Source organism: Oxyura jamaicensis, chromosome 1 (assembly GCF_011077185.1).
Source record: "Oxyura jamaicensis isolate SHBP4307 breed ruddy duck chromosome 1, BPBGC_Ojam_1.0, whole genome shotgun sequence".
NCBI lineage: Eukaryota > Metazoa > Chordata > Aves > Anseriformes > Anatidae > Oxyura > Oxyura jamaicensis.
This window is the reverse complement of record NC_048893.1, coordinates 58,022,584-58,039,755: the sequence shown is the minus strand read 5'-3', so window position 1 is coordinate 58,039,755 and position 17,172 is coordinate 58,022,584. Positions and strand designations below refer to the sequence as shown.

The window sequence follows — 17,172 nt, the reverse complement described above, 5'->3', positions numbered from 1 at the left end:
ATCAGTAGTCATATATCATCCTTATTTCTTTTATGAAGGAAAAAATCCTAGCTATTCTATTAAAAATCCATTTTATATTATCTTGAAGGTACAGTAGTATATTAAATGTTATAGATTTGATAAAATTTTTACCTGTTCAGCAAAAAACGAGATGATTGTAAATACAATAAGTGTTACTAGAACACAGTGGGTCCAGAATTTGAGCTTGTCTCTGTACGCCCTCCTGCAGAAAGATGGAAACAAAGAGAATTTCATATATTATAAATCAGTTGTAAACTTTAAAGACTTTCCATGAAATAGACAAAGAAAATAAATATGAGTAATTTCTCTCTTAGCTTGTGTTATAAAAAGCAAAACTTATTTAAGCAAAGCTTATTTATTGTATATAGCTCAAACTCTGCATATTTCATGACTCCCTTTGCTTTCAGTGTAATCTTGAACCTACTGTTAGCCTTGAGCTATTATGGGTGTTGGTTACCTTGGAACCAACGCAAAAACCAAAATTGAACACCCTATAAGATAAAGGTGGAAAACTCATCTGAAACTAAAATTGGATTTTCACCAGTACTTCAGCAGGCTTTAAACCAATCTGGCAGAAATCTGCTTTGACCACAAACAAGTCAAAATACAGTGTTCTTGTGAAGCTAATAACATCCCAGCGGTTGTCTGCAAAAACAGAGCCAATGGTCTGTCTACAGCTCCAGCCCAAGTTTCTACAGCTAACTGCTGAAGTCAGTTTACCCTCTCTCCTTTTGCCACTGCTACTGTAGGGCTTGTAGCACTACAATCTGCACCCACTCTTGTCACCTACAACCCTTCTGATTCCTTCTACAGTTCCTCTAATATTTTCTCTTCTGTCATGAACAGCTATTTCCCGTAATTTGCTGATCAGGAACAAAATTACTGTCTTGTCTCATTTTTATCACTATACCTGCCAACCTTTTGCTTGTATTCCATAATCAACTTTCCCCATTTCTAAGTTAAAATATTATTTATACAATGGCAAGAGGTAAACACCCATGGAAATTTCACACATTATGTAAAAATGTGAAAGAGGCACGCGTATCTTCTCTGATAATTATCCAGCTGATTATTTCTGCCAACATTTCTCACTAAAGTCACTTAGCGAGAAGTGGTACCACCAGAATTTATATTTCCTCTTTGCAATACGCATTCCAAATATTATTTTAAAAAATAATAAAAAAAACAGAAGTCCTGATTATTCTTATTTAAAAAAATAAAAAAAATAATAAGAAATCCCACACCTTTTTATTTGAAATAAGCTAGTGACAATCAATGAAATGTTAAAGACTCAGAAAAACAGGAAAACGCTAATCCTGCAAACATTAAATTTTAGTCCATTTAAATCTTTTCACATCATCTTCATGACAATACTGGGAAAAAAGGGCTTGTACCAATATGTCCCATATTTATATGCCAGTACAATACAATAACTTGAAGAGAACCTATGTAGCATACCATTCTTGGAGCTCATGCATGTGAAGGAAACGATTCCGATATTCTCTTGGCAGTTCAAATTGGGAAGGTATAGGAAACATTGATTCATAAAAGTCCCGCAGCACTGCTTTCACTGTCTGAGCATCCTTATGATTGTGATCAATATTGTCATTTAGGCAAACAAATTTTCTAAAAAAGAAAAATGCTTTGTTAGCATATTTCCTTTAATAATACGTCAAAGGTGTTAGCAAACCAAGAACACAAACAGAAACCTTTTAAACAAAATTGATGAGTATCCTTTTAAAAACTAATTGATTAATTTGATACTGTTAACTACATTCTATATTATTTCACTAAGTTAACTTGATTTCAATTCAGAGGACACCAAGGCTGACAGTGAATCAAAACCTCTGAGGAATGAAGAAACAAGCTATGGGTCTCTCTCTTCTATTTCTATTTCATGCTGCCATCTAATGGGCACTAGTATGTACCATCCCAAAACCTACCACTAGATACTGACAGATTAGAAAGCCAGGATTATAATTTCAATAAGGGTTTTGTAGCTTTAAATAAGTTATCATGAGTGAAGTACCTCAAACAACGAGTTTCACCGTAGGAGGTAAACTTAGAAAAATATTAACAATTTAGTATATATACTATATTCTTCAGAGAAAACCAACATAAAAATTATTAGAAGACTGTACAGGAGAAGACAAAGTTTTGTCCCTAGGCTTTAAGTTATTGAGAACACAGACTCAATGCTGAACTCATATAGTAAGCCAAAATGCAGACAACAAGAGCCTGGATTGTATTTATATGGAAATCACTGTGACCAAATAAAAATGCTTCAAATAATGCCTCTTGGAGTGTTATTTCTCACAAAAGAAACTCACAAGTATTTAAGTTACTGAAAATTACAGAAACTAAAGCAGCAGCTAGTGTGCTAGACTGCTATGTCCCCTTGGCTGCTCTGACTGAGTGCTTGCTGACAAAAATTCCCTTTCCCACATATGGAGAAGGTTATGTGCTTTATTTATATTGTGAGATACAAGACCTTTACATTTTCCCCAGAGGGTGAAATAATATCTGATGACATATGCCTTGTAATTGCTAACCTTTGTAAAGAAGTGGTTCTGGTCAGCTGCATTCTCTATAGCATGGTGTGCCCTTTCAAAGAGCAGAGCAAAGTTCAGGCTTCCTCCATGAAGCTGAAAATAAGTAGAACTCTGCAGCATAAGAATTTGCCTACAGAGGGCATTACCGCTTTTCCTCAGACTGTAATGAATGGCACAATTGGTAACCCTGCTTTAGACAATTACATGCAGGGAACAGTGATTCATTGAAATTGCCACTTCTGAGAATAACAAAATATGCCTCCCCTCTTCAAAGAATATCCGGCGATATCTACACTATCAAGTAGCTATGCTATGCAGAGCATCTGGTTATGGCAACTAGATGCCTATGCTATACGTGTTTTGAGAGTTTGCTCTGGACTATCCCTGCCTGGTTCCCGTGGACTGGCAGCTCATTAGCCCCAGGAACGCAGTAGCTGCACTACTGAGTCTGCTCTCAGAATCGGGTATCCAAGTGCTTCTCCACTACAATGTAAAGAAACAAGAGCACTAACCTCTACCTTTGGATCATTTCTCATCAAAAATAAATAAATAAATAAATAAACAATACCTCTTGTGACGTTGTAACAGAGCACAAAAGCACCATGGATATGCAAAACAGATTTTGCAATAAAATAGTCCATGCTTAAGTTTTATTTTTAAATTGCTGCATAAAGCAGATCAAAATTTTCTCTCCTTTAAAACAAAATTGCCTGCAATATAAACTATCTAAACTCTAGAATGACAAAAATGAAATCCTCAGAAATAGTTGAAGTTTTTCAATACAACTTCAAAGGTTTTAGACATATAAAAATGTAATAGAAATCAATTAGATAACCCCCAGCATAAAAGAGAAAACAGTCACTTCTGTTAAATATAAAAAAAAGAGAAGTATTTTGATTAGAACTGATCTTGCTCTGTAACACAGTATAGAAATACACTGCAATAAATTACTTACAATACACAAACATTTTAAACAGTTGAAGCAGAAAATTAAAACAAATCTCAGAACATCATACAAATCCAGAAGCACGATACCTGGGATTTTTTCGTATGTCATCCAGCTGACCAACTACATGAGACACATTTGTGCGAATCATTTTGAAGGCAATTTCCTCTTCTCCCATGATTTCAAACCTTATTGTAAAAATAGTATTTATGCATTAGTAAAACTGCCTATAGTCAGGTTCAATAAATATTAATATTTTAAGAACTTATTTCTAATCTGACTGTCCAAACCATTAGAATTTGACATTTGATTTCTATCCATGTGTTCACATTTTTCAGCTAATGCTCTTGCACAGAGCCACTTTCCAATAGATTTGTTAGTAGTCTATTCTAGACTGAATGATTTTAATACACACATAATAAGTGAGTATTTTTGGCATGGGAATAATAATGAATCTGAAGGTAGACATTACACTACATTTCCTTATTTTTTTTAAAAAAATTACAGCTGTAATTTAAGATTACACTACAGACATGAGAAAATGTTTTTGTTTTTTTTTCCTAATCACTGACCCCAGAAAAAACCTTACAGTTACAAAAGCGTATATAAAACTACAATCTTAAATATAAATGCAAGCCTTCCTCACCCACCTACCTACTCACTGACCAGCTTACAGACAAAACAACGAGCTGTATACGAAATGCAGAAATATTGTGTCTCTGAAGGATGTCCCCAATGTGGAAAAGCATTTGCCCCCTATTTAGGGGTCTTACTAGAGGTACCATACTTATTTTTCACGTGGAGATGTACATGCACCTGTCACATCTTTATGTTCATACAAGAAAATATACTGCCTGCTTGTGAAGTCTCATGTGAGAAAGAATTCTACTTATAAAGCTCACCAAGTTAATAATGCAATTATTTAATATTAAAGCTTAAGAACCACATGTACCTTAAGCAGATTGATATCATTAAGCACAGCAAATCCTTACCCCCGCCTCAACATTTTTCAATCTAATTTGTTGTGTCAGCTTTTCAGTTTAATTGTAAACTCTCCTGGGAAGGGAATTATTTAGAAAGCATACAGCACAGCTTGAGGTACTGTGAATGAGTGTGTAACGGTGCCCCAAAGCTGCCCTAAGCAGCACCCACAACCTTCCTTCATCCTACAGAACTACTTGACTTTGTAATCACTCCTGGGGCAAAACCACATGCTTCAGAGAAGTCCTACCACTCCACCCACCCAACACCGCTGGTGAGGCAATGGACAGGACACATCTGTCAGCTCCATGCCAGCAAACAGCCTCAGCATCACGTAATTAATAGGTTTGCAGTTTTCAGAGAGCACAGATCTGCCTGAACCTACATCTCAGGAAGATCTGATCAAATACAATTATTCAAACAAACCTAAGTCAAGTCATGGTTTGTCCTGCTCTTTCCAAAAGGGGATGGGAACAATTTTGTTTTGCCCCTGTCTGAACCTGTCACTTCTCTACCTTGCAAGAAAAGTGCAAGGCAGTTAGAGAGAAAATGCTTTCTTTTTAAAAAACAAACAACAAAACAAACAAACAAAACCCACAAACACAAATAAAAAAAACACTTCTGTAGAGGAAAGGAGTATGAAGCAGATTTACAATTTACAATTTCTAAGTATGGGAAACTTTTTCCACCCTTCTATGCTGCTCTAACTGCTCTCACTAAATGTATATAGTTGATTAATTTAGTTATTACTATAGTTTGTTATAGCTGTCTAAAGATAGTCCAGCTTCTTACTGTTGTACTACAGAGTTGGGATCTGGCCCAAGATTTAGCATGGAAATCTTTAGCCTACTAAAGATACAGAAAAAAACCACACCACAGTTTTACACAATGAAAGAGACATGAACAGTTAACAGTATGCTTCTTCAGTTCCACTGTTAAACCTTAGCTCGCTTTATTTTAACGTACCATATTTGGTCATCTATGTATTCACAAATCTTCCTATTATTCTATGAAAGTTGCTTTTCACAGGACTGTAACATACCTATATTTGTTTTTGTCCTTGTATGCCTTACGAATTCTGTCAGTCACAGGTTTGCAATTAGTTACTAGATTTTTAGTTACTGGAGGCTGGAAAAAAACATTGTTTAGATTATAATTTAATGAAGAATAGAATCTGTTATAAAGGAATACACTGTAGAAAATTTATACCACAGCTATGAAGACCTGTGTATTGCTTTTCATTCCTGGAGAACAAAGCATATTGGTTTTTTGTTATCTTTTGTGGTAAACAATACTTATACATACCAATATTGAAAAATATATGAAAAATACACTTTTTTGGCAAAAGTATTGCAACTTCTAGATTTCATCCTCAATACATTATTCAGAAATTGTAGCTCATTTGACAGCTGTTTTATCATTCTTCTGGTGGAAGTCACCACTAACACTGGCCAGACATGCTCCACAGAACAGATGATACACATTAGCCTTATTTATATATATACACACAACCTATGTTGAAACCATTCTGGGAAATAAAAATCCATGTTCTCAAGGGATATTTCTTTGGTACTAGATTTAGTCCTATAAATTTATCTGTTGCAGACAACATGAAGAAAAAATTGTGTCTGTGTTTAGCACAGAGGTCTAATTTTGTGACTATTTGAACTGATTTGAACTGATAAAATTACTACATTAGACATTAGTGTTTCAATAAGTAATATTTTATTAACTCTACAAGAAAATTTAATCTGACATTGTTCCCAGAGACTTATTTTTAACCCTGTCCTAAAACAAATTCACGGCAAACATCCTTTATTAATACTCCTTAAAGTTTTCACTTCAGAGAATTTTACAAACTGAATTGAGAGTCATAAGGAGGTAAAATGAAATAAGGTTGTACTGGATGTAATGTCCTCAGATTATACAAAATTTCAAAATCCACACTTCAATTTTTTCAAATCAGACAGTCAGAATGGTTTTACATAGAGTTTTGCTGAAATGTAGACTTAGGGGCAGGATAGATGTCCAGTGTAATAAAAAACAATAAATTTAGCATATATCAATAGTCAACAATCCATATACATTTACCTACACTAACACTGTAGATCTCTGCACTCTGGTTTGCATGATGGGGTTGACAATATTCTTTTACTACCCAACAGCTCATGACCTGTACAGTTGGTTTTAACCAATCAGGTCATCAATTTAGCAAAGTTCATACACAATTTTTTTTTTTCTAAAGCATGGACTGATGCAGGAATTCAATTCTATTTGCAAAAGAAATTTAGGAATCTAGAATATTTAGATCTGACACTAATACCTAAATTCCCACAGATTTCAGTGAGAATTTAACAAGCAAAATAGTAATTAAGGACATAAATTCTTAATGAACATCTAGTCCTAAGCCTTCCAGTTTTGAAAGTTAAAAGGAATTACTCAGAAGCCTTTGAATTAAGAAGACTGATTTTGAAGATATCCCTCTGACGATATTTATTTTAATGCATAAAATATCATTCAAGCAGATTTATCAGGAAGTTCTAGCTAGAGACGTATTGGGCATGGCATCTTTTGGGTTCATACTAGTGCATTTTCTTAACAAGAATGACTTTTTATATCCCATATATAATAAAATTCTAAAGCTCAGCTTTTCTCTGTGGGAAATTTTAATAGCATAAAAGTTAGCAAGTAGCTTGTAGAATTTTCATATTTAATGCACTTATTTCATGTATACACAAGTAAAATTTTTTGTGAATACTTTCCTTCTAGAAATCAAACCAACATTTTAAGTGCAGTAAATACATGTTCAGGAAAGAAATCATCCACCTTTTAGGACGAATGTTGCTTACCAGATTGGGATCATAATATGCTTCCTGAGTTGGTGGAATAACATGGATCTGAGTGATGTTGGCAGGAAGAGATTTTGAGCAATTTATTAGCATTTGTTCTAGACCCGTCAAATCCTATCAGGAAGGAAAGAAAAAAAAAAAAAAAAGGTTATTGTTTTCTCATTAACATAGTTCTAAAAATCCATGGTTCACATATTTAATGTTATATGCATAAGAAGTTTCTATATTACTGTAAAATAAAAAAAAGACATTCATGTAGCAGACCTCAGTTCAGTAACTTAAAGTCAATGGGAATCTCCACATGCTTAAGGTGAAGCAAATGCTTGGCTGAATTGAGACCGCACAAAGCGTGACTTGTCATCATTTTCATTTGAAAATTGAAAACACATCTTTACTGATGATGTAAGTAGAGTACAGAATTCCCAGACCAGAATTGATGTTTTAAATCCCAGATTAAAAAAAAAAAAAAAAAAAGAGAGAGAGAGAGAACTGAAAGGACAGGAAGATTTTCTGATTAAGGTACAGGCCAGGAACACCTGAAAACAGAGCTGTGTTCCAGCTATGCCAGTGATTTTGTGTGCCATTTCAAGATTATTATTTTATTGTTTTGAGCCCTGATTCCTCTCTGAAGCAGAAAGGGTACAATTCCCTCTCTACTAACTGTTTGTAAGAGCACAAGTCCTACCAAAACCATGTCCTCTGCTTATCAGGTTCCTAGAAAACCAGGAACATGAATCTTTGTATATGGTCATAGTATTTACTGGTATCACTTCTTTGCTGACCTTTTTCTTACTACTTTCTTTAGGGTACAAGTTCTTCAGTCAACGACAGTCTTTTATGATGTGCAAGAACAAGAGTAAGCACAACAGAATCCCACTCTTCACAGTGTCTTTTACCAGTGAATATCACTTCTAACGAATTCACACCAACTACTTGCTTGAGATCAGATACCAGCGATACATTTTTCTGATACTGTTAGAACTCAGCTTAATTGTTGAGTCCATATAAGAACAATAAAGAAGTAGAACACAATGCTAAACTCTCCAGCTAGAATTGACAAGTGTTAGCGGTGTTGCAGCAAAGATAAATAAAGATTTGATTAATTTTAATGTAACAGATGTGGACTGTAGAACCAAAGTTACTCTAGAATTTATTGCTGAGGAAAGTACCTGCAAACTTAATGGCAGTTCATGGATTCTTGTGGCCAACGTTCGAATCTCTCGGTCAGACAAAATGCCTGACTGGTCTGTATCAACCTCATCGAAGATCTGAGAGATGTTCAGTGGCTGGACCGCACTCATGAGATAGTAGAAATATGAAAAAGCAAACTGCATATCTTCTGAGTGCCGCACTTTGTGAAATGATGTCTTGTCGAACTCCTCAGGAAACCTACATAAAAGCATATGTTAATTTAGTACTCCAGCTTCTAGTAAGACACTGCTTACCTGAAAACAAATTCTTACCTGAATTTTTAAAGGTCCTCCTTACTTTAGCAGAACTATCATGTTCTAATAAATTCCCCATTTCCCTTTTCAAAATATAATTTTAATGAGTAGCCATCAACACATTGGAAATAGCTATAACAAAGCTTAACCACAAAGATAGAATTACCTACAGTTTTACATTATTTCAAAGACAGACATACTCACATATCCTGTAGCTCTTGCATAACAGTGCGGTCAATCATGTGAGGCATATGAGCAGGGACTTTCCGAGATGTAAATCCAAATTTACTGTTTAAAAGCTTATTTACATATCGAAGGGAATCAGCAAATGTATCTTTCAGCTGCCTTCCAAGATGTTTACCATCAGTAAAGTATGACATTTCTTTGAGTAATGACTCTTCTTCCTAAATAGCAAGACAAGCATACATTAAGGTTACATTATCAAAAATATTAAATACATAGGAAAACTGACATTTCAGGCAGGTACCAGCTCTTTTTTTAAATAGGTAAAAACGTAAAGAGGAGTTTTGAATACTGTTCTTCATGTTCCCTTGATGCTCCTTTAAAAATAAGAGGAGAGAAAAGGAAGGTAACTTCATCCTTAAAAATTATATGTTCTGAAGAATAGTGGTCTACCAAAAAAAACTTCCTTAATATTTTTCTTCTGACACCTCACACACTCAACAGTCACTGTTTGCTATCAGATATTAGTAATATTGCTTGTTTTATTTTTTTTCCTGATTACTCATCCACATTTGATAACTGAAATCGTAGATAAACAGAAAGAGTTAATAGCACCTTTGCTATTTGGAGTAGTGTAAAACAATTGTACCAACTGAAGCATAATCTCTACCTTCTTTTATAGATGTTTTCAAAAATCCTCCAAAATGCTTTGGCTATATGCTTCCTACATGTTTTCTTGACATGGTCGGGATATAAAATGTTGTTGGCAGCCTTTCAATTTAACTTTTAGAGCTTGAATACTTACCATTATACATATGAATATTTTTACATTATATATAGTGTATCCACATTTGTATAAATGTATCAAAAAAATTAATCTCTTTTGCAATACTGTATATGTGAATAATATCACTGCATCAACATACACTGAATAAGAAACGAATCTGACTTCAAAAAAAAAAAAAACACTCTGTAGAACAGGAATAGAAATGTCTATTCTGCTTTCATCACCTAGCTAAGAGAGGCCCAAATCAAACAGATTAGATTTTATGTGAAAACTCAGAAAGAGCTTTCAAAAAATCTCAGCATTTACATCAAAGGCAAGACACATGCTAAATTTACAAATAATATTTTCAGTATTCCACAATATCCAGAAAGATGCAATTATTCCACTAAGCAGTGATGTTAAGATACTCACATCAAGAAGGTCCTGGAAATACTTCTTTTTCTCCCATGGCAAAAAGCCTTGGTAACTTCCAGCATAAGACTGTAATTTTCTTCCCACTAACCCCTCCCTTACATTTGTATCCAACTGTACATGCCCTTTTCTGCCCTCCATTCCCTCTGTATCTTCTCCGGCCTCAGAATTCCCAGTATTTTTTGATTTATGTGTTTCCCTTAATATGAGGGAATTCAATATTTTTTCTTGAGATTCATTTTCATTTTCCATAGGCTGGATCCCATTTCTCTGGGCTGGATGTGTGGATTTAGGCTTCATTTTGGAAATAGGTTTATTTGTATTCATTGCCACATCAGTCCTTTTTGTTTCGGTAAGTCTTGAAGGAACTTCCCCATTTGCTTTTATTGCTGTTTCTGTTTTGCTATTGTTTACATCTTCATGAGGCTTCTGCCAGACGGTTTCATTTTTCTGATCTTGTGAATTATAATGCACACCATTCTTTTCCAGACCTACAATCTTCTTTACTGTAGTTAAGAACTGATAAGGTCTCAGGAGGGCAGCCTTGGATAGGTTAAATCCCTTCTGAGTGATATCACCATTTGCTAGTTTTAAATCCAGGTTCTGCAGTGCTATCTGAACGTTTTCAGGAAGGAGAGACACATTTACTGATGGTATTATAATCTCTTCATGGAAACTCCCTCCTGTTTCATTTCGACGTCTCCTGACTCTTGGAAAGCGTTTTTCTTCAGGAATATCTTCAAATATCATTTCAGCTTCTGGTATTGAAGTTGGAGTTTTAAAATCAGAGTTGGATTTCTGCGTGGAACTTGTGTTCAGTTTTGGCTCCTCTCTAGTATCAACTTCAATAGCTACCTGCATTTTAAACTCTTCATCATTTTTATTTAGAAACGTAAGATTAAAATAGATTACAGTTGTATTCATGCCACTGTGCATTATGAGGTGGATAGTCTTCCATTTGTTAGCAACTGAAGCATGCCGAATAATTGGATTATCGCTATATGAACCCTCAATTCCTTTCTTGGCTATTTCACTGAAGCTGAAATAGGGCAGACATTCACCTTTTGGAATAACATAGTAGGTCTGATTAAGCTGAAGTGTCACCTTGTACATCTCTTCAAAGTGATCTGGGGAAAAAAAAATGTGAATTTTCAGTGTGAGATTTTTTCTGTATTTTTAAATTGTAATATATCCAGAGAGATTCACAATTTTAGCAGTGAGACTACTTTGTGAAAGAAGACTTACTGTAGCTTCCAATTTCTTACTCACCTACCTTAAATAACACATTATTAGAATATACTCAGAATTATAAAGCTGACGTACATTCCAATGGTAATTCTAAAAAAATGCTATAATTTATCACTCCTACCTACAGAGCTTAAGTTGCTTATTATTGCACCTCACTTAAAATTATGTGTCATGAGTAACAAGCTCATACTACATTTTTGCTACATTTTAGTAGAATCACATTACAAGAGTTAGATTTCACTACTAGATTGAATCTTGATTTAGAATTTTTAAAACTTCTTGCTCCCACAGCAGAAGACAGATCTGTCAGCTTTTGTGAGAACAAAGCCTCACTAACAGCAATGCACGTTTTTTGACCTGAGAAGCAAGGAAGTCTCTACTTTTTCAAGCAGGCCTAATTATCCCATTTGTTTTCCTTTATCTATACCAAACATAACTCTCAATCACTCCATTCACTCTTGCTAGCCTTTCATATCAAAATAAAATTCTGACATCTCAACCTCCAATTTCTCCATGTTTTCCTTGTTGTACCTGCACTGCCTCTATACCTCTTGCTCTACAGTTTCCATGCTTTCTTCACTACAATTCTTGCAATTCTGCATCTTCCCTTCTTCAAAAAAATAGGTATTTTAGACTGCACTGGGAATCTTCTAATATTAGCACGCACAAAAAGTTTAATGACTCTCCTTTTTAAATGCGGTGAGGTTCAAATGCCCATCTTCAACCCAATTGCATGCTCCACTGAGCTAGCACAATTACAGGATGAAAGCCTCTGTAGCCAGCAGCACACAAGGAAGACACATTTAGGTAACTCACACTCCTCAGCAGAACCCACAGGTGACTAAAAGTAGCCTTTGGCAAGAGTACAGAGCCAGACTTGAACTTACACCCTCAGCATCACAGAAGTCCTTTAATTTATTAACCACTACGAGCGTCATCAAATCAGCTGTTCTCATTTGGGTAAAGTCTGTTTGCATAGCTGAAATGTAATTTCTGCATTTAAAGTGTAACACACTTGGGTAATGAATTTGATGCTTGCTGCTCCATAAAACATCAAGCACTCCACCCGTGCTTGGCAAATACAGATTTTATTAACTAAAGCAGCACAAAATAAATTATTCAGGTTTGGATCAGCGAATACAGGAAGTGCCTGTCTTCTTTTTTCAGCTGCTAGGAGCATTTTTTCATGACATTCCGGGCCTCTTAGAACTATTGGAGAATAATGATGAACCAAAAAAAGGTAAGGCAATTCAAGAAAAATTCAACAGACTGTTTATCAACCTTACATTTTACATACCTTGCCCACAGTCGCCAGCATCAAATCCACAAGAGAGAACATTGCAGGCCTGATCACAGAATTTGTCTGCTAGCCAGGAATTAGCACAACCTTGGTTACAGTATGAAACACCACTTATTCCTGCACCAAATTGCCATGGTGGTCCATTCCCTATACCTCCAACCGCACCACCACCAGCAACATAGCGACTACCCCCACTGTTACCTAAAGGGAGAGAGAAGAAAAACAAAAGCGACCAGTCATTTGAAACTCATATTTCTGAGGAAAGGTACATTTTAAGCCACAGCATTAAAGCTCGGCTGAGAAGAGTCAGCAGAATTTTATTTACCAACAGTAAAATTAAAACAAGGCAACTAACTAGCTCCCTGAGAGGTAGTGTAAAATGTACAGCATACAAAATCTCACTGTAGAATTTTGCAAACCAACTTAAAAATGCAACAAAAACTGCAACATATTTTATCTTAACTTTAACAACGTAGGCAGAAAACTGATTTACCTCTCTTGCTTGCATTCTTGACTTTACTGTCCCCTAGAGCAGTACATCACTTTCTCAATCCACAGGCATCACTTCATTTTCCTAACCTACAGTTCTGAAAATTCAGTTTAGGAACTAATGGTGCATCTTTGCTATGAGGTTAGACTTCTCTAACTGCTCTTGCGCTGAAGTATTCACTCACCTTCTCTGCATGCTGCAACCATTTGCTAACGTTAGCATCCATGCAGCGTACAGGAAGTACGCTTAAAAGTAACCCAAAGGGTTACTAGCTTAAAAGTAACCCAAATTCTCACCTCTGTCCACCCTGAAAGAATAACCATGCAAGCAAGGTGATGGAAACATGCGGTAGGGTTGGTAGGGCTGCCCATTTTGCCATTAGTGTGGTCTTTGTTGCATTCATAAATTCAGTTTTGAATCTGACACTAAGACAACATGGTTGACTCTTCCTATCTTGTTTGCCATCAATACTTGTTTCTACAGGTAAAAGAAAATTGTCTTGCTATTTCCCTTCATTTTCATTGAAATCATAATATCAGTCCCTTCTCACCAGAAGGGGCATGCAAAGTTACCACCAGTAATAAGGCAACAATTGGGCAGAGTAACTGAAATCTCCGGAAGATGAGAAAACAATGCAAGTGTTCTTCGGAAAAGTAATAGACCCTCAGTGAGCACAAGTCTTGACAGCAATAAAAATATTTTCATAACTCCATTGCTTTGAATGCATATGGAAAATAGCCTTTTGTTAAAGTGTGTCATCCCCGCCCCCCCCTCCCCGGTGGTTCTTAGACTAGAAATATGTAAAAAAAAATGTCACAGATTTAAGAATCCTTCTAAAGCATACATTGTTTTAAGAATACAGTCCATCTTCTAATCCTCTTCATTCATTTCTGGATAAAAACCTAAAAACCACCCTTCTCAGGAAATGAAGCGTGCCCAAATGCAGGCCATTTCTGGTTTGCAGAAGCTTAGTTGTTCCCACTTCACACTTCCTTTACAGGAACTATTTTTCAAGGATAAAAAGCAAGGAAGGAGACAGCCCTGAACCTTGTAACAGTCACAGGTTTCCCTTCCATGGCAAGGTCTGGTGAGCAGGCATTTCAGCCACAGCTATATGTTCTCCTGAAACTAGTGCACCTACAAGGCAGACATTCATCTGTGGACAACTGAAATTTAAAAAAGAGAGGTAGAAAGGAAACCTGTAAGCAAATTTAGCCAGTGTTGGCATTAAGGAGTTATAAGACATGAAAATAGATCAAAAGATGGAAAAAAAGTGGAACACAGACTAGAGTTAGAGGGGACACAAAATCTACTTAGAGTATGGTTGAGCAAGTGACATGTAGAAGCAGAGCATATACAGCCAGCCTCCTACATGAAGGGAAAGTGGGGCAGAACTCAGAAAATTAACCAGTATCATAAAGCTTTGCAAATGAACTTTCCAGCCACTTCTCTGGTCAGACATTTAAATGCAAATTCAGCTCAAAATCTAACCTTAATATGAAGCAAGGAATACTTAAAAAGTGCAAGTGAAAGGAGACATCAGACCTGTACTGCTGTACAAGACACTTCCATCACATCCACAGAAATTTTAATATGCAATACTAATTACCTCAGATACTGTTATTCCAGTAGTATTTCTTAGTTATTCTACCTATATCTCTTTACTTACTTGGTTTGTTATTTGAATGACAGATCAAGAATCAAAGAAGGACTGAAGTTCTCCTGAAAGTGCAATATTATTTGGACTCTGAGGTTCAAAAATTTTCCTGTCATGTAGCCAAATTTTGTACCCAAAAGAAGATGTTCTTGTGCCCTACTATTTGCTGTCATTTCCCATTGAAATTTACAGCTTGAAGAAAATATATTTTTTTTAATATGTAAGATGACTTTTCCCCCCCACCATTAACGAAGGCAAATTTTGTAGTTACAGGAGAATTATAAATTACAGAATTATAACAAGAAACAAGTCAGTTCATTTTTCTTCTAAATTTAACATCGTTGTCTTACCAATGCAATCACCTCCATCCCAATCACAAGCTGAGTTATTACAGGCTTTATCACAGTAACCATCTTTAATCCATGAACCAGGACATCCCTCAGCACAGTTTGGCACAGGCCAAGTCAAGTAAACCTGGAACAACATTACAGTCTTGAGTCAAGGACCGGCAAATGAAAGTCAACTGAGCTTGTTTATTGGAACACAGAGACTTAAACTAATGCCTTCCTGTGTATAGTGCCTTCAGTGTTTTACAAACAGCATTTAAACCTTGTCACTTATGAAGTAAATGTTATCCCTTTCAAAGAGAAGGAAATTAAGTCTCAGAAGTTAAATGAATTTGCAAGGCTATACAGCAAGGCAGCAATAGAAAACAGGACTTCCCAAATTCACTTCTGCAAAGCCTATTCAAATGAAAATTAGCATTGTGTTTCTTTTCTTTTTTTAATCAGATAAGAAGGGGGAAACTTCAAATTTAAAATAGCTCTGCAGTTCACTTGTTCTCCTGACTCAAAATGTTTCTTCATCACTAACCAGTCATCAGATAAATAGCACATGTTGAACATATTCCCTGAAGCATCTGATCCTCTATGACTTAAATAATACCAAGAATTGCCAAGATAAAAAATGCATGTGAAAGTATTTTTAACTGGGAAAGCATTAAAAAACCCACACATTTTCTTCTAGACCTTTGAAAATTTTAGTAGCACTTTTGCTACCAAAGCACTGATCAGGTTTATCACAAACATTACATCTAAACTCGCTTCATTCTTATAACTGAGACAACAACTGAAGAACAAAAAAAGTGCAGTAACAACAGGATTCTGCAATTGTGTGCTTACTTTCTCAAAGATTCCTAATGTTCTCAAGTACTAAAAGTTAGTAATTTTACAGTAGCTTAAGCTTATTTTGTGCAACTCTTCTGCGTGTGTGCAGGTGTGTATGCATCTGCCTACATGAAGGATTTAATTCAGTGATCTCTAGCATCTGGTGTCCACTTCCATTTATTATTTTTATTAAAGCAGTAAGTCTTAAGTGTTTCCCTCCATGTTCCTCATGTCGATCAAGCTCATGGATGAAAACTCTGCTGGCAACCACATTCTTTATGCATGGCTATTGCTAACATTTCCTCAGCCTGCTTTCCTCATTTAACCCCAGTGATGATAATAGGTCAGTTGAAAGAATAAATCACTTTGTGTTCACGAAAAGCGGTATCTTTCAGTGAACAATTATATACAGATTTGGCAAAGATACTGTGGGTGTCTGGAATAGAGATGGTTAATAGTAAATTATAATATTAAACCAGTTTGAGCATCATGAGTTCTCAGTGTTCCCAAGGAAGAATCGATTTTGCTTTGAACAAAACATGCCTCACAAAACAAAAAGAATTTACAAAGGAGGAAAGACTGATAGCTTCCAAACACCGCATCAGTCTTCCCAGTGCTCAAAGTGGGGGAATTCGGGAATGACATTGATAAAATAAAGCATGAAGCCTGACAGAGGACAGTTATATCCCCGAAAACTTAGGAGAGAAGACCAAGAAAGGCAATTCCAAACATCCACACAGCACAAATCTAAAAAACACATTGCATCTTTGCTAACAATTGTCTAGTTAAGAATAATGATCCTTAGAGGTAAAAAGGGCAAGAAAGGGAAATTTCTTTCACTCAAGCTCTCTTTCAGAGTAGCATTTCTTCAGTTTTCAAGATATTAGCACAGAGAAGTTTTAAATCTACTTCTAGTTAAAAATCCTTTCCTAAGAGCTTACCTTTTGACCTTTAGAGTGACTGTAAAAATCATCAGGCCAAACATCTTTCCCAAACATAACATCATCATTGAGATAGATAAACTTCTGAGAGAGGCCACTGATACGATGAATGTGGCTTTCAATAGCTGGTGAACTGAAGGTAGGCAAGTGACTCACATTCTGAAATATTTCCTAAAAAATAAGAAGAGGTAGTGA

General features: G+C 35.7%; 1 protein-coding gene across 3 annotated transcripts in view; it reads right to left on the bottom strand.

The window, feature by feature from the left end:
• The window catches only part of GNPTAB (N-acetylglucosamine-1-phosphate transferase subunits alpha and beta), a 49,773-nt gene that overhangs the window by 2,245 nt on the left and 30,356 nt on the right, over window positions 1-17,172 (bottom strand). For all 3 annotated transcript variants that reach the window (XM_035342018.1, XM_035342012.1, XM_035342026.1), the window contains 11 exons: window positions 16,978-17,148; window positions 15,221-15,344; window positions 12,721-12,924; window positions 10,176-11,302; window positions 8,999-9,198; window positions 8,519-8,738; window positions 7,350-7,463; window positions 5,543-5,628; window positions 3,609-3,707; window positions 1,480-1,647; window positions 133-223 (listed from right to left, as the gene is read on the bottom strand). In XM_035342018.1, the coding sequence (XP_035197909.1) occupies window positions 133-223; window positions 1,480-1,647; window positions 3,609-3,707; window positions 5,543-5,628; window positions 7,350-7,463; window positions 8,519-8,738; window positions 8,999-9,198; window positions 10,176-11,302; window positions 12,721-12,924; window positions 15,221-15,344; window positions 16,978-17,148 (2,604 nt within the window). The remainder of the gene's footprint in view (window positions 1-132; window positions 224-1,479; window positions 1,648-3,608; window positions 3,708-5,542; window positions 5,629-7,349; window positions 7,464-8,518; window positions 8,739-8,998; window positions 9,199-10,175; window positions 11,303-12,720; window positions 12,925-15,220; window positions 15,345-16,977; window positions 17,149-17,172) is intronic.